Source organism: Thunnus albacares, chromosome 9, assembly GCF_914725855.1.
Source record: "Thunnus albacares chromosome 9, fThuAlb1.1, whole genome shotgun sequence".
In the NCBI taxonomy this organism is placed as follows: domain Eukaryota; kingdom Metazoa; phylum Chordata; class Actinopteri; order Scombriformes; family Scombridae; genus Thunnus; species Thunnus albacares.
The window spans coordinates 12,197,497-12,215,987 of NC_058114.1; the positions used below are offsets into that span (position 1 = coordinate 12,197,497).

The 18,491-nt window shown below is 41.8% G+C and overlaps 1 protein-coding gene across 3 annotated transcripts in view; it reads left to right on the plus strand.

The window, feature by feature from the left end:
• Nucleotides 1–18,491, plus strand: part of dennd1b (DENN/MADD domain containing 1B) — a 108,499-nt gene that overhangs the window by 4,452 nt on the left and 85,556 nt on the right. For all 3 annotated transcript variants that reach the window (XM_044361525.1, XM_044361527.1, XM_044361526.1), the window contains exon 3: nucleotides 16,684–16,727. In XM_044361525.1, the coding sequence (XP_044217460.1) occupies nucleotides 16,684–16,727 (44 nt within the window). The remainder of the gene's footprint in view (nucleotides 1–16,683; nucleotides 16,728–18,491) is intronic.

An 18,491-nucleotide genomic window follows, 5' to 3' on the forward strand; every position in this document is an offset into this window, starting at 1 on the left:
CTGAAAGTCAAAAGTCCAGCTTTGAATGCTCCATTTGTAAAGTTACCTCGAATTCCCCTCAAACTGATGTCAGATAGTGCGTGAATGAAAGGCTGGAACAATCAGACATCTGTTCCATAGCCTTTGTTTCTAAGGTTGATTGAAGTTTTTTGAACTGCAAACACCAGTAGAGCCCCAAAATATAAATATAGAGCTGGAAATGTGCATGATAACTCCCCTTTAATTTAATTTGTTTGGCCAGTTAACAATAGCTGTAGTGGAACCAGAAGCAGCAGTTTTGAGTGTTGCATTAGTTTGATTTGATTGGGACAGTGTGCAGTTTTTAAACATTAAAGATGCACTGCACCGGATTTAGCTCAAAGCTAATTTGCGTCCGCAGTCAGTTATTTGATTATTCAAATAATTTATTTTTGTTTATTTAAGTTAATACATAGTATAGCAGGGTTTTACTAACACATCGTCAATGTCATATCATTTTGTGTTTTATAAGTTTAAAATAATTATTGATCATCAACATTGTGGACAATTGGTCAAGATGGGATAAAATTCTTATTCCTAATCAATAAGCAGTGTTATAAATAGTCCAGAGGTAAGAGTTGTCAACTCAGTACATTTTGCCACTCTGTATTTCTAGTACCAAAAACCTGACTATGGACAAATCTAAAATAATTCCACTAAAATAATCTTGTGTGTCTTTGGTTTGTACTTTGTTTGTGAGTGTTTACACTGTACAGATCTGACTGTTTAGTAGATTGCTGCTAGCAGAGTCTTGTAAGATTCCTGAAGGTCTGTGATGTTCAGCCAACAGGACTATTCAGCCACTCTCTGAATGATACAGGCTTTGTTGCTATTGATGCATGACCTTTTGGACCTAACTTCACAAGTCTTACTTGCAGGCATCTGGATAAAGTTTTTGTCTTACTGTGGAAAAGGGGAATACTATTAATTTGTAAGTGTGTAGCTAAAAGCATGTAATTTAGGACAATTTGCTCTTCCAGTGTCCTTAGTGTGTTCCTGTTTGACAATGTCCCAATTATTCCTCCCGTGCGTAGGTTTGATTTTGTTCGTCTTTTTTTACAAAATACTTCTGGTAAAAAATGACATCCCTGTAGCATCATCATCACCCCACAGATCTGATTTTAGATATACAATAGTTAAATTGTAGTAAGGATTTTTTTCTGGGCTTGAAAATTCTCTGTAATTGACATTTTATGAGTGCATCAACATTCCATAACAGAAGCGTTGCTGGGCAAAAAAAACAAGAAAATAAAGCTCACAGCTACAATGGTGGCAGTGTTCATATCTGGACTTGGCTCCACACTTCTAACCATGGATGTGTGGATAGATGACAGACACTGGCCCCTTTTCCCCATGCAGGTCCAGGGAGACCTGGCCTCCCTGTTCAGCCCGAGCTCAGTTCTGCTTAGCTCTGTTGGCTCAGTGCTCTGTGGATGCTCAGGCTGTGAGCGAGAGCGTTGCCTGAGTGCGTGACTGGCATGCTAGCTACTAGCGGCCCTGGCTACATAAAGCCATATTGATGTGCTTCCAAGATGCTGCCAAAGCTAGCAGATGACGCTAACGCTGCCAAGGCAGTAGGTGGGGACAGATGCTACCTGTCCTCGCCCGCTCCCTCCAGCCAGATTGTTCCCAGTAACAAAGCAATAAACTTAATAGATCAGCATATCAATTTTACAGCTACATTCATGCTGCAATTAGGGGAAATGATTTACTGTTTAAAAAAAACCCCTCAGTGTGGGCAGCTTGGTTAGCACTGATGCCTCACAGGACTAAGGTCTAGAGTTTGAAACCTGGCTTTGGTTATTTTCTGTGTGGTTGATTTTGCATTTTTTTTTCCGTGTACACCTAAGTTTTCTTTTTCTGTGTCCTCCAGATTCCTCCTACAGTTCAGACATAAAGGTCAAAAGAATTGGGAGCTCTAAACTGCCCCCTATGTCTGAATTATTGTGAATATAAATATGTCTTTAGGTGCCTTGCGATAGACTGACATTCTGTTCAGTATGTGTCTCTGCCTTTAGCCCAGTGCATGCTGGGATTGGCCCCTGCCCCTCGTAAACCCCAAACAGGAATAAGCAACTATAGAGGATGGATGGATGCATAGATAGGTATAAACACTCATCATCTTTTTGCAAACCGACTGTATGTTTGCACCTGGCAGTTGCATACCACTGAACATGTGTCCTCTTATTGTCAGAGACAGCTGACGAGTTCATTGTCTGCTTCAGCATCTCGTGATAGCTTCTCACTCGTATTAAAATACACCGCTGGAGGTTTAACCGTTAAAATATCAGTGCATGTGCGTAGGTTTTAGGAGTCATTCAGACCTTCATTCCTTCAGATACATGAAAAGGAGAACCAGAAAGCGAAAGTATAGAGTAGACACATTTTGCCCTTCGATTCACATGGCCTTATAGCTTCACTTTGTCCAATTATGAAAAGTTACTTTTGTTCTGTATCCTAAGAACATTTTCGCTGAGACCAGGAGGTCTCACAGTGTCGCCTACTGTTCGCTAGTTAGTTATCAATCTGTTTCCATCTCTGCTGTAACCCCCTCAAGCGGCGCTGTGATGTTCCTATTTTTTTTTTTTTTTTTCCCATTGGCTTTCACCCCTTCCATTTCCACCCTGCGTATTCGTAGAGCAAAACTCCTGTGTAGTAGAACTTTTAGAAAAGGTTGAACGTTGACATTCTGCAAAATGTCAGAATTGCTCCTTGACCCATGCTTGCCGGGTTCTGCAGTCTGATTGGATTCCGGCTGCGTGTTGAGTTCACGGTGGGCTCACACTCAGATGGGAGGCCATTGGAGTACTAACAGATGCCATGGCAGCAAGAAGGGTGTTGATTGGTCATTAGAGAGGCCACACTCCTCCACTCACACTCCTGAGAGGACCCCAGGGTCTCACACTTTGTTTATCTCACAACCCTTCTGCCTTTCTCTTTTGTCTCACCCATATGACTTTGGTAAATTGGCTCTTTTAGAGAGAACCAGGCTTTTTCCTCTGAAATGAATTGAGGAAGTCTCTCAACTTCCCTGCTATGGTATGGTAATGACCTCAGTGCTAGTGAACTTTGAGAAATCCCCTCCCACTCTATTTCCTCTGACTGTCAATAAGATCATGTTTGACCGACAGTCTAAATTTAGCAGCATGACCTCTTTTTCTCTTTTTGTTTGCATTAAGTCAGTCTGTATTTCTTTACTGATGTCCTTTTCTTTTATGGACACTGTTAATGACATGACATACTGAAACATTAGGCATATGGTAGGTACTTCTGTCCATAATCCTACATCACCTGTGTCTAAAGCAGATCCGTATTAAAGAGGAGTTTCAGTTAGATCATAACGGCTCAGGCTGAAAATTTAAAAGACTGTAACTTAATGCGATTTAAACAGGAATAAGTGACTTAAATACGTATGTAAGGATGTCAATGGAATAGTCACATGTTCACAAGACTAGACTATTTTTTGATTTGTAATGTGAATTCAGTTTCCGTGACAGATTCTCCCCTTTTCAAAGCTATGTTTTCCCTGCATACCACCCAGTAAGCTATAAAATGAGACTCATTTGTAGTTCGATTTTGATTATTCAGATGACAAAGTTGGCTAGCCGATGTTACTGCTTCTTAGCTCAGTGCTCTCCAGCCTCGTTCTTTTGTTCGTGTCTGGAGTCATTTGTAGCTCCCTACTTGCAGTCACTCATCCATTTAGTACTGTGTAATGGCCTGCTGCTTGCTGGCTCAAGTTCCAGCTCTTTTTTCTTATTTAAAAGAGATGGAAGTAAGTGTTGTCCTCACATTTCACTTTGACCTGCTTTGTTTCAGATTATATGGGGAAGATCGATCTAAAAGTATTCAACTGTCATCATTGTTTGAGTTAGCTTTCGCCTAGCGGAGGGAAATAACGTGATTAGTTTTACACGTGAGGGCACCAATCAGTTTTCAAGCCAGATGAATAGATTTTTTTGCAGTCAGTATGTTTATGGTTTATAGGTTTTTGGCAGTAACGATACCCTACCACTATTTCAGAGCGGCTTTATTATTCCCCTATTTCTAATGCAGGAAAATTCAACATGGCAGAGAAGAAAATAATGCAAATTGATCTGCACCTGTTAATCTGGTTTTGTTGGTCTGGCGGGTTGATTGTGTGGACACACAACTCACTGTCAATGTTTCCCTCTGCCTATTTATTCTAAGTATAGCTTTCTCTTTCATGTGTAAAGGTTTTACCCACATCCCACATCTCCCACGTCTACCTGTTATTACTCTTGCATATCAACTTTTTTTCTTTGTGATCACACGTTGTTTGCACAATCACAAACAAGGCGCAATGCTTCTCGCCCCACTTTCTGATTATCACTCGTTATGACAGGGACAGACGGGCCCTACAGGGAGAGAGTGGAGAGAGAGAGGTACCAGGTCAGTGGGACTTTTCAGGTGGTGCCATGTGACCTCACGACACTCATTTGTTGGCACACAAACTCAAATACACACCACCACCCTCAGGACAGCTGGGAATGGACTTTGTTGTTCCTTCAGAATACAGAGCGTTATTGGCCCCAGCATGAAGAACTGGGGCAGAATGAGACAGGGTGGGGCAGATGAGGAGGGGGCGGGGGGGGGGGAGGATGGAGGAATGGATATGCTGATGGCAGTGGTCTATATAATGAGAGGTGAGATACTGTGGCGGTTGCCGGCTAAGCTTTCCCACTCACTGATGCAGTACTGAAACTCTGGGATTTTTGTGTGCATTTGTGATAACAGGTACACGTTTAAGTGTAGGTGTGCGAGCGCCAACTCGTGCGCATGTAGCACGGCTGCATGAATGTGTGTTGCTGTGCATGAGAAAAGAGACACAGAAACTGTGAGAGCTGGCTCATCTGAATTCACTAATGCTGCCAGACTGGGAGAACATGGAAAGACTTCTAGGCACTGACGCGTACAGGCTATTTTTAGACTTCCCCTTTCCATGGTGAAAAAGTGGGGAAAAGTAGGGACCCGATCAATAATTTAAAATGAGATGATTTTGATGAATGCGGAGGAGTTTCATCACATCAGCCTCACTCACAGCCTCACAGCGCTCTTGTTGGTGTCTTGCCTTTTGTTTGTGTGTGTGTTTGTGTGCATATTCTATGCATCTTTGTGAGATGGCAGATGATTTTATTCCCTTGTGACCACTCGTAAGTTATACTCCAGAGAGCTGTTGGAATTTTATGTGTTTAAAAATAAAAACCACAAAAGCACAGGCTAAGTTCATGTCCAGCTGAATTTAACTTTGAAAAACCACCGGTGTCATCTTGAAAAGCTAAGCTCTTCTTCACATGTATGTCAGGAGATGACAATCGGGAGACCAGGAGTATATGTTCGGCACAGCAGATGGCACAAGCATGTATGAAACAAACGCACACGCACACCCACAAAACACACACACAACCAATTATTCTGATTCAAAGAACAATGATTGGCTGGTTCTTATGCATGTAATACCAATGTGGCCTAGTTTAGCCCACAAATGAACAGGATTAGTGCAGCTCCTGCTTTAATGTAGCTTTGGTGATGGTAATCTATCCTAGTCTGGCAAATCAGATTTCAAAAAAAAAGCCGTGCGCAAAAATATGTTGACTTTTGTGACTGTCATGTTGAGCAGATTTTTATGATGACAGGATTTTAACAGGATTTGGGGTTGACTCACTTCTCATGACTACGTCAACTAGCCCACTTCTCTTGTCACATGCGGAGGGAATTATAACCAATACCAGAGGCTCATAAAGCTTGTTGTATCCAAGATCCCAAAGCATATTAAATAAGACTCGGAGTTTAGCACAAAAATGCATACAATTAATGTCTTCTGGCTGTTCACAGGCGCATATTATTTGTTCTGTATTATTAGCAAATCATGATACTTGTGAATGATGTGTATTTATTTTGCTGGGGTTTCTTAAGGGCTTTCTGGCATTGTGTAAACCTCACTTTTGGACCAACAGAAAAAGCAAAGAAATGCAGAGATTGTTACAAAAGAGATATAGTCTCAGAATGTATTCTGGCCTTTTACGAGCTGCTGCCATGTAGGCTGATGTAAAATGATCTAAAAGCTGAATGATGTAAAAGACAGAAATGTATTTTCTCCCGGCAATTAAGGAAATCAGTCTACTTATTGACATGATATGAGTACTGGTATTCTGACATCTAGACTGTTGTCCTTTAGACCTTAATTTTGTGGCCATGGCCAAACCCAAGTCAAGCACTAGTAGTGCTGTCTGTGCTGTCATCTCAGCTTCTATCCTCACTATTTACATGTCAACAGCTATGCCCCCAGGGTATGTCTCTCCATTCAAGGCCGCTCCTATGTTTCCTAACACCCCACAATTACTGTGAAGATGATGGAGCTTACGTGCATGTAGTAGCCCAACTGGCCCTTAATTTGGGTTCTGGCCTATTTTTCAAGACAGAAAATATAGGTCAATCTTGATGCCTTTGTGAGTGTCTGAGACCATTTATCAGTGCAAATCATGTAATTCATCCATAAGGGTTTGTTTTTCGATAGACAGACACACACAAACACACATTTATGTATCTCTCACCTTCCAATACTACATCTACATCCCAAACCCTGCTCCTAACTTCTATTGTGAGGGGAGTATTCCTTGATTATATTGCTTCATTGGAACCGGTTAAGATGAGGCTGACGGTTGTATAGACATCTAACACCCCTTTTATACTGCCACAATAATGTGGGATAAACCTGTCTTTGTGGTCAGACTGAATAGGTTAACACATGTTATCCAGCCGGGCTTCAGGACCTGCTCCTGACAAGCGTCGAACTGGTGAGATGCTGCTCAGCTTTGGTATAAAAGGTAGAACGTGTATTTCTATAATAAGTATAGGAACCTTATAGTAGATATTGGTGTCAACTTCTACTTAAAGATACTCAAATCTCCAGTATTAACATCGCAGTAACAACTCTAAATGAGCTGAACCGTGATGACACTGTTAAGCAAATATTAAGTTTATATTAGGTCTAGCACTGGAACTATTTGTCTATTGATTTGGCATCTATTGACAGAAAAATAATAGATATCAGTTTTCATAATAGAAGTTATGATAGGCAGTCAGTTCGCTATTTATCTGACATTTTATAGACTAAAGTAGATAATAAAAGAGTTCTTAGTTATTTAGATAAAATGCCAAATGAAGGAAACAAAAAAAAAATCAAGCAGTTTCCTTCATTGATTGTTGGCACCAGTAATAATGAAGTTCACTCAGTTTGTTTACTTTATTGATTAAAATTTATTGCATCAGTTATACAATTGATAATATTGCAAGGTACAATAAGAATAGTCAAAGAAGAAGCAGCTATAGATGAAGAGGTGCAGGCGACTGGCTAACCTCAATTTTGAGTGAACTGAAATCTTCAACACATCGTCAATGACAAACACGCAAAATTATTTTAATTTGCACATGTACCCCAGTTATCACCCAGTCAATTATCCTGTTAATAGAGACTATTTTCACTTTATCGATTTCTGCACACTGTTAACTTATAGATGTGTCGATGAGGCCAAATTATATTTAAAGCTGAAATCTGTGACTATAGCAAAGATAACTGAGCATTCAGTATATTATGAGTGGAACTGTTTCACCTTGTTGTTGGTATGCAGTGAAAATGACGTCAAATGACCGGCTTATGTGAACAAAGATACAGTTTGTCTAACAACGTGCAACCTTGATTTCATTTAAAGGTACATTTGGAGAATTGCAAAGAGAGAATAGGAAAACAAATGAACTATTTTTCTTTTTCTTAAAATGGCCATCACAGATAATCCCCTAAGAAGTTATGGTTCTGCAAAACCTGACATTTTTTACATTTCCACAGAAGCCAGTTAAATTATGGAGAATTGTGTGTGTGTGTATGTGTGTGTATGCTTGATGTATGACGGTGGTTGGATTGTATTTTCCCAGTATTTTTTAAGTATTTCGTCCATCAGTCCTACAGAGCATTGAGACCCCTGCGAATGTCTTTAGGATTAGGCGCTATTGTAGGCTTTTAACAGATACAGATGTATTGTCATCCCTGTGGAAAGATTGGCTGACTGTCTTGACTATCTGACTGCCTGACTGAGAGCTGTCTGTCTGTCAGCCTTTGCATGTGAACTTCAAATCACAGCTCAGCAGCACCGAGCATGTAGCCGCCAAAGGCAAAGCTTTGCACTGTCATCAGCACCACGCAGCTGCCTCTGGGTGCTGTGCCATATGACATTAACTGAGATCGATCCTCTCCACACCTCAAGGAGCTGCTGTGCTACACACAGTGTTTTCTCTGATGCTGCAACCATCACCTCAAAGACTAGAAAAGGAACTCTCCCCTAAGCATCTGTAACTGACTGACAATGACCTGATCACCAGCTTTTCTTAAACTTTATAACTTTAAAACTACATTTTGTCAGACTCATCAAACTAAGGCGCCATTTTCCTGTCAGACGAGACCCCGCCAAATAAACAAAACAACTAAAAAAAACATGGATTCCTACCTGACAGTTAGAGTTTTTGTAAAAGTGTAAATTTATGTAGATGTTAATGGATGTCGTTTTTGACTAAAGCAGATGGTTGGACCATATGGAGAGAAACATGTGATTACATGAAGAAATGTTGGTTTTTCAGCCCGCCAGCTAACAACCAGTGATGGAATCATCACCATAAACCTGTACCGGTCCCCGTCTATTTTGAAATAAAAATGGGTCATATCTCGGATTTCTAATATGTGGTTATATCTCATATTTTACTTGGGATTACTACCTTAATGTCAGCACTTGATTTGTGTTATTCTGCAGCAACTGAACATCATACAGTGAGGATAAAGTTGGAGAGTAGTCTGTCTCAGGAGATACCGGTTTGTTTTTTTTCGTAGCTTAGGAGGCTAACAACCCTCCCAACAAACATGCTGTCTGTGTGTTGTGTTGAAGATGCAGTCATGCAGAGCCGGTGTTTGACATAATGTTGGACCAGTATGGAATCTGACTGGGAATATCAACGCTGATATGTGGTGATACACAGGGGCTGTCACAAAGGTTGCATCCATATGCTGTGCCACTCATTCGTGAAGCTGTGAAATTGGGTTGCATCCCAACTAGCCTGGAGACAGTATCGCTTTCACTTCTATCTTTCCGTCTCTCTGTCTCCCGATCTCTCCACCTCGTCTCCCCCTCTTTCTCTCTCCCTCTCCCTCTCTCTCTCTCTCTCTCTCGCAGCTCATCTCACTGAAGCATTTTTCTCACATAGCCGGGAAGACGAAACAACTAATGTGGCATTAATAGGGTCACATCATCTCCATGCAGCTCTTTCTTTCTTCTTCTTCCAGTGAGGCTGAGGCTGTTGTTTATCTTCTTCAGATTATGCAGAAATGGCTTAGAAAATCCCCCAGGCCGGCATCTCTGAAGCTTTCCGGTTGATTTTTTGGCTGGTAAAGCAGGCTCTACCTTAGAGGTTGTTTTTCTTTTTGTTGATTCAAACTATTTTCAAGTATTGAAATTAAATTTTATCACTCCTTTGCATATCTAGGCCTATTTCTAGAGCTAATCTAGACCAATGATGTATCTGTATGGGTCTATTGTAAGAAATTATGTATTCTTTAGTGTGTTTTTAATCAGCATTTTCTGTTTGTGTTTAGATATAATGAGCAATTTAATATGAAACATAAATCTGTTGTAATTTAATGCAGGTATTTCATGATTTACCTCAGGCTTTCACCATTTCTATCAGTCCCCAGCCCTCATGTGTAACAACATAGTGTGACCAATCAGTATTAGTTAAACTTAAGGACCATATCATCGTTTAAGAAGTTTCTCTTTTCTCAAAACCTCTGCTCACTAAATCAGCATGAAATGTAATGCCATTTGCAGAGTGCAGCCTGAGACTCGATAGGCAAAAGGGAAAAAATGTTTTAAACGTCTGTGAGTGTGTTTTTCTTTCTGTTGGCCTTTGAAAGATGCCAGTTAATCTGCTTACTCCTTTAACTGTGAGCGGAGGGGTTGGGCCTCCTCCCGGCCAGAATAAGGCTACTGATCCAGAAGTAAAACGATGACCACCACAGTTATTCCTTCCTTTAGGTTGTGCAACCCCCCTAGTCTTCTTTAGCCAACCCTCTTCTCCTCCTCCTCCTCCTCCAAACCCTCCCTCAGAGGGAAGAAAGCTCCTTGTTCTGACAATAGACATTTTTTGCCATATGTTGGCTTGACATCTTCATCAGGTTCACAGCAGGTTACCTTAGTTAACTTTCACTCCACTGCCTGATGGGATTTTCTCCCTCTGTTTCTCCAATCGGCCCGGGCTCAAAGTCTAGACGGCCTCTGAGGCAGGGTCCTTCCAGCCCTGTGTCCACAATGGCCGTATTGTGGACACTTAGTAGCTTCCTCCCGTTACAGCGAACACGCTAGCGCTAAAACAATGCTTTTGTCCGGGGGCATACGAGGGGGGCCTAATCCACTACATACTGTGAAATAAATCTCTCTCAGAGATGAGAGAGTAAGCGAGAGAAACGGAGTGAATGAAATCATTGCCAAGGAGGTTAGAGTGCAGCAGTTTAACCCCTGGCCAAGAAAGAGTGAGGAGAGGAGGCAAAGGGAGCGAGAGAAAGGAGGAACAAGGAGAGGCAGGCGCTACATCCCTTCATCTCCGGAGCACGGATGGAGGAGAGGGGCTGCCGGTGGCTTTCACAGCCTCTCTTCTCACCAGAGGAGCTGCTGTTCACCATATGGGATTTGGCCTCTCTTAACAAACAGGCCCCCTATTCACTCACAACACACATTCAGTCGTTTGTGGAATAAGGTGAAAAAAAGTGCATTTTTTATGCTTTTAGAACACTGGATGGCCATGAGGGCTCGAAGTCTGTGTTTGATTCACATAGTATAGAGAATCATAAACTAAGGGCTTTCATCTAAATGTGTATTCACACTGGATTTAGGGTTAGGTCTTTTTGTGTTTTACTGAAATCTCTCAGTTTTAAAGCCAGAACATATATTCAGGCCACTGGTATTGAGCTGATAAGGAGATCTTATAGAAACACTGTGTGCCTCTGCACCGTGGGTTTGCAAAGGCTATTTTCATAGATCCATTCAAAGAAATTAAGTTGGGTTTTCCTTTTTTCGTTTTGTGACAAAATGGCTTAAAGTTAAATAACTTGCCATGCAGCGCTGGGCAGTATGAGGTTTCTGACACATGGTGTTATATGCCAACTTTTTCTTCCAGCCAGCAGCATTAGGAATGACATCCTCTGCCAACAGCTTCTTTTTAGCCTACTTGGAAATCCCAAAAAGCATAGATTTATGCCAAGATGAAGATGCCAACATTTTTCAGTTTTAGCCCACTTGGAAGCGCTAATAGACATAGATTTATGCAGAGAATTGAAGAAATAAGAGATGAAGGGGTAGGCTTATTTCTTGTTTCTCATGTATCAGTGCACACATATCTTGCTAATTTATTCTGTTTAATCCCATCACTTTTAATGATCCACCTGAGTAGGTAGGAAGAAGTGGTATCGAGAGTGGCAGAGGTCTACCTCCCACTTTTAGGCGATCCATCCATCCCTCACCTCAGCTCATCCTTCCTCCTCCCACTCTTTCCCTGTTGCCCTGCTCTCAGTTCCCAACACCCTTCACCTATTAACCCTCCTTTCTCCTCGCTTACTTTCCTCCACCGACTCTTAAAGACAGGCGTCTCAGGAATAGCCAAAACATTGATTTTTGACCATCTCAACCCCCTCCTCCCCACCCTCCACAGTATCTGTGTCACGGCTCAGGGGCTGCCTGCATGTTGCCCCCATCGTGACTGTTGGAGGTCAGCCACGCTTGAAGCCCTCAGGGATCAATGGACATGCTACTGTACAGTAAATATTCACTCCCAAGCTTGATATCTATCTGTAAACACGCTTGTACTTGTACAGTACACATTTGCACACGGACACACATTGCACATCGCAGAGACCAATGGTCACCCCCCTCACCCCCCACCCCCACTCTCCGAGCTTGTCGTCACATTTGCCCACCTCCGTTCCCTTGGGTGTGAATGGAGGAATCTAACTGTGGATAGGTGATTTCAATTCAATTCTCACCCACTGGATCTGTTTACGCTCCAGCAGGGTGAAATATGCTATAGGTTGTTTTCCCCTTGTCACACTAGCTGCCACTGGTGTCACATCAAATGGACTGTTTTTATGCTGTTTGCAACAGCTCTTTATAGATTTTGTCAACTGTAGGAAATACAAGAAACACATTTTGAATGCTTTGCATTTTTGGCTTCGATGGAGATTGGTGATGGAGAAGCTCAGGTCAAACAAATCAATGTATTATGCAGGCAGGCCTAACAGATCATAGTTTACTAGACGGATGTATGGATAAACAGGTGGGAGGCAGCGTTATTGCATGTTGGCATTTGTCAAAAGTATTACCTTACTGAAGTGCCCTTGAACAAAGTTGCGTAGGTGTTAACATACATGCGTGCATGTGTGTGTTTATGTGCGCTTGCCTGAATATGCCATGGCTGTGTCCTCCAGAACCCCTGTGTCTCCAACTTTCTTTTGTATTGGAACTGACAGTTACCATTGTTTGTTGCATGCAGAGAATCTTTTATGACCTTGCAAGCAAACCAAAACATTTATACAGTGCACTTGTAAAATCCACAGCCTCAGCCAGTGTGTCGAGATCCCCGAAAGTCCAAATCCTCAGAGGTTGCAGACAGAAACGTATCTACTGTGGACTCATGTCTGAACATTTTTCATGACATGCAACCTGAGTAAATTGTGACCATATATTTGTATCTCCAGTGTTTTTTGTTTTTTTTATGTGCTTAGAGAAAGATTATTTAGTACAGGCTTTGTCGGTATGTGTCACAGTTGACATTGATATTGCAGCAAGTTCAGAAATGAAATGTAGTATTTTTTTAGGCAGTATCATGCTCTACTGTGTGTGTGTGTGTGTGTGTGTGTTTTTTTTTGAAGGAGGGGAGGGTGGATTAACCGATGCAGGATCTGTCATGGTGACATTTGTGTCCCCTGGCGGAGCAGCAGGGGTCCTCTTCACCTCTGTAACCTTCAACTTTCAGCCTTAACCCCCTTCAGGCCCCCTCTTGCGTCCACCACACGCCCAGCACGTCTGAAGGGAGGGGTATACGAAGGCAAGAGAGTGAGAAAAATAGAGAGGGGAGGGTGGGGGGGTGTGCAGAAGTGAAGAGGACAGAGAGCTGCAGGGGAGGGCGGGATGAGGAGAAAGAAAGGTTGTGAGAAGGAAAGAAATAAGGAGGTAAGCATGGGAAACATAGAGGAGAGATGGAGGGCCAGAAATGAGGCAAGAACGGGGGAGAAAAAAGAAAAAAAAAAAACAGAAGAATAGGTGTAAGAAGACAGTGGGAAAAGAGGACAGAGAGGCAGAATGATTGGCAGAAAAATGTGGAGGTAAGGCAGAACTGAAAGAATAAGAGCCTGTAGGACAGAAAGGAGAGTGCGGAGAGGAAAGCGGAGATATGAATGATAGAGGAAGGTGTTTGGTAGTGCTCTGAATTTCTCATGTTCTCAGCCGCACAAGAAAAGTCTTCACTGTTCTCTGCCTCCTCTGCTCTCCCGCTGTGTGACTCCATGCTGAAATGAACATACTCAGTCCACATGTATAAAATGTTTTGGTGTAAGAGTGTTGATTTGAAGTTTATTGACATGATCTTACATCCGTCTACTCTTAGAGGGTGTATATACGGCATTAGAGCGAAAACAGTTAGTTTAGGCAATTGTTTTAAAATCATTAATAGCCATTTCAGTCATTTTTCAAGCAACGATACCAAACTTTCTGTAGATCTTGGTACTAAATTGTTTGGATGGGCTGCTTTTTGTTTTTCTCATGCAGTTACAAAATTGAATCTCATTGGGTTTTGGACTGTTGGTGGACAAAACAAAGACATTTGGAGACGTCACTGTGGGCTGAAGAACATTGAAACAGGCACTTTTCACCGTCCCTTGACATTTATTGACCAACAATTAATTGATTCATTGTGAAAATAATCGTCAGGTTAATCAATAATATAAATAATCCTTAGCCCTACATGCAACTCACAATTCTTTTTTTTGAAAATGTGTCCATATTTTTTTGAATTAATCAATTTAAGGTTTTGTTCTATTAAATGTCAACCGAGACAATTAACCATTACAAGATATCACAACCAAAACTGAGGGTACTGTGTTATTCTGTATGTATTCGCTTATTATTATTTTATTGATTGTCTAATCAATCAACTTATCCTGTTAGCATGAAATTGAGGTCCATCCTTCCTTCCCTCAACCTTTTTTCTAGTCTTTGTTTATTTTGTATCTTATGTTTTCACCGCATCAGAAAAGCTAAATAGTAAATACTTTATAGGAGCAGTTACCCTTAAATGTGGGATGATAATTAAATAAATGATTCATTTACAAGATGTACCCAATATACCAGCTAAATCTCCTGGTGTGTTTTGAATATAGTCCAGTATGTGTTGCAGCTGCTGTCAGAACCCATCTCGATTTCGGTCACACTCTTCCTGTCTGTTCTGTCAATACCGAGCGCATTGGTGCAGTTCACTTGTGAACACGGACACTGGCAAAGTGGGAACGTGAGGAATGTGGAACAAAGTTGTTTCTGTTCAGTTGGCGCTCCCCCCCCCCCCACCCCATCTTCATACCTGCACATCTGGTCAATCACTACGGAAAGTAGGCAAGGCTGCCAAAAGTTACAAACACTGGACACAACAAGCTGCCCCCCCCACCCCTCCTCATTTTCTTCTGCTCTTCTATACCTCCTGTCCCCTTTCCTCTGTCCTGTATCACTCTCCAGCAGCAGTTCCCATCCTCTCACCCAGTAAATCAGCATAAAATAGCCCTAACTGTGGCAGATCATTGGGTACAGAGAGAGAGAGAGAGAGGGGGGGGGGGGGGTGGTTGGAGTTGGAGTGCAGAGCTTTGAGCTTTGCTGCTTTTTTTTTTTTTTTTCTGTGCCGCTCTTTTCAAGATGGGGCCCATGAAATTATCCAATAGGATTATGTAAGGCATTATGGATTCTGCTGCGTCCTGTCATCCGTTTGTCCATTGTATTTCCCTCTCTCTCATGCAGCCTGGTGTGTTAGCCATGAAGCTACTCTACCCATTGTGTGTAATTGTATGTCCTCTATCCTGAAGTAGCCGAACCTATTCATAAAGGTCTACATTAATATTTTGGGCATATGTTTAGAGCGGGGATTATCTTGTTAAAATTATTTGTGATATTTCAGTTAAGGAGGTTAACAAACCTCATCGTGCATACCTGTTGAACATGTAGCTATCCTCGCACTGGTATGTGTCTTAAGGTGTAATACTTTCAGATCGTCTCTCTCTCTTAGCTAACCAGCTTTGTTTAGGCAGAGGTGGGGGTGTGTTCAGCAGCCTGTAGGCCTTTGTATGTCCATGACAGTGAACCTGGCATGTGAGAGCTCGTCTCTTCAAACCCTCGCTGTTCCCGCTGAGGTCACAGGGTGACCTTGGAGCTGTGGAAACCATGTTTACCAGAGACCCCTGTGTTCAGGCAGAGGCTGGATGGCTGCTTCCATTCAACCACACAGGCCTGAGAGAAGCAAGGCTGGGCTTTTGTGTTTGGAAGCAGAAAAAGTGAAAAATGACCTAGCTTTATGACAGATGCAAGTATGTTGCAGGGAGACTCAGGCGACACTAGGCTGGTGACTTAGTAAGAAGAATCTGATGATTTATTTTGCAACGTTTGGTATATTTGTTCCATTTTTGATGAACATTGCCCATCTTCACTGCTAATATTATTGTTGTACTATTTTTGTCTTTTTTTTTTTATAACACATTACACACTGTTTAAATAAAAATGAACATTATAAGCTGTCTGTAACTAAAACTAATGAATATTGTCACTGTCGATTATGTAATCTATCCGTTACTTTGATTAATCAATTAGCGGGGAGTCTATAAAATGTCAAAAAGAATAACAAATGCCCATCACAGCAAAGCACAAAGATTTTTTTTAAAATTTAGTCTTATCGGCAGTCAAACCCCCCCAAAATATTCCATTTATAATATAATTTTTGAAGCTGAACCCAGCTAATGTCTTGTAGTTACATGTAAATAGACTAAAACCGTTGTAATTAATCACTTTCCTATCGATCTGCGAATCAATTAATCATCTCGGCTAATCTCTCAAAAATCACAAACCAAACTGTTTTAATTACGCCGTAAACCCTTTTAGCTCAGGTTTTACATCTCTCCAGCAAATACCCAGGCTTGTGTCAATGTAGAAATAATTAAGCAAACGAACCAGAGTTGTGTACGTGTTGATACGACTTTCTTAAATGCAGATGATTTGGTGTATAATATAAGCTATCATATCTACACTGAGAATATAGATTTGCATATTTACAGCACATACAGCCTAGACACTCTCTTGTCTTTTCACTGTGCGCTGCTGTGTGTGTGTGTGTGTGTGTGTGTGTAAGCGAGTATATAAGTCTAAGCGTGTGTGTACGTGTGTGTGTGTGTGTGCGTGCACAGACTCGCAGCAGCCACCCTTGCCCCCACCCCTCTCATTAATATGTATGTGTTCTGAGGCAGCTAGCGAAGACGGTGTGTTTCTCACCCGCTGATTAATGCTGTCTGTCAATTACCTCTAGATCCAACCGTGCTGTGGAGCTTCCCCCAGGACCACACAGACCAGGTTGGAACACACTCTGCTTTTTCATTCTTCTCTCACTCTCTTCCTCTCTCCCTCTCCCTCTCTCTCTCTCCAAATCTCTCTCTCTCTCTCTCTCGTTCACTGTTACAGACAACCTCTACCTCCTCCTCCTCCTCCTCCTCCTCCTCCTCCTCTCCCATCTCCCTTCCTTTCCTAATGCCCTCACTCACCCTGCCATCCTGTGGTAACCCCCCCCCCCCAACACCTATCACCACCACCACCACTCTCCTCCTCATCACTATCAGTGCTTCCTCTCCTCCTCTCTCCCTCTCTCTCCTTCCTCCTCCTCTCTGTCTCTCTCTGTCTCATTGTACGTCTGTTGCTGGTAATGAAAAGCAGTGAGCAGGTCTTCAATAACTGACGAATCAGTAATTATCATGCAACCGTGACAGGAATGCGCACCTCTGTTTTCCTCCTTCTCTCTCTCTCTCTCTCTCTCTCTCTCTCTCTCTCTCCATATCTGTTTGTATCCCTCGCTTTCTCTCTCATTGTCCGACTGTGTTCTGCTCCCTTTTGTTTCACATTTACGGCATTATTGGCTTCATTTTCAGTCTTAAAGCCAAATCTGCAGCTGTTTTGAAGTACTTCTTGGCATAGTATGTTCCTCCTAAACTAGTCGGAGGTAAGTATCGAAGGGTTGTACACACCTCAATCACTCTTACCAGGCTGGATAGTTGAAGAATCGTATTTTTCATGAGTTACCATATTAAAGGTTCATTCCAGTTTATTGCATTTTGGATTGCATCTTTGGTCGTCTTTTCTATTTATTGTGGTAACGTTATACCATAATTATCCTCGAAGCCAATCATAAAACCTGTCAATTTTCTCAGGGGGACAACACGTGCACACACATATGTAAAAAATCTTTGGAATAATTTAAATTGATTTAATATCTTTTTTTTTTTTTTCATTTAAAAGGCCTGCTCTTTACCCTTAGAAAAATATGCTGCCTCAGCAGGGTGTCTTTGTTATTTCTCTCTGGCTTCACCTTCAAAGAACAACAGTCTAGATCCAACTTGATCAAAACGATCACACGGCCTGTAATAATAAGTGTATTTATCTCTTGTGTTGTGCACATTGCTCCATAAGAAGTTGAGGTTGAATCACTCTCCTGTTGTTGCTCCAGCATGTGATGATGCCATGACTCCTGCTCTCCGCTGCTGTTGCTTCTCAGGCAGCGTGCGTGTGACAATTAGTTAGTGGAAGAATGGCAGAAGACAGGGATTTGACAGCAAAGAAACAGGACATGCAACATATTGTTTCTGTGCCAAAAGCGGCCACAGACACTAAAAAAAAAAAAAACAGGTCCTGGAGCAAATCACTGGACTGCAGCAGCCCATCACTGGAAGAAAGGGGGAAAAGATGAGAGAAAAAAAATAGAGATAAAGACAACAATATGTGTGTAGGCTAACTATCTCTCAACACAGCAGCCAAGCCACTGATTTTAAACAGCTCTCCTGCTTCTCTGATCCACTTGGAGGAATAAACGGGCTAGAAAGATGCTTCAGGCGATGTCTGCCTGCCCCACAATAACCAGAGGATGCTATGAGAGTGAGAGGTAGAGGGAGTGAGGAAACAAGAGTGTGAGCAAGAAATTACACACTTATGGAGGTAGTCACAGGGAATTGTAGTGATGGAAAAGGTCTAAAAAAGAGCAGCTGAAACCATGAAATATAAAAGAAAAGAAAAAACAGTTTATGTGTTGACATGAGCCTGCCTCATCCACTTCTTCAACATGTCTCTTTT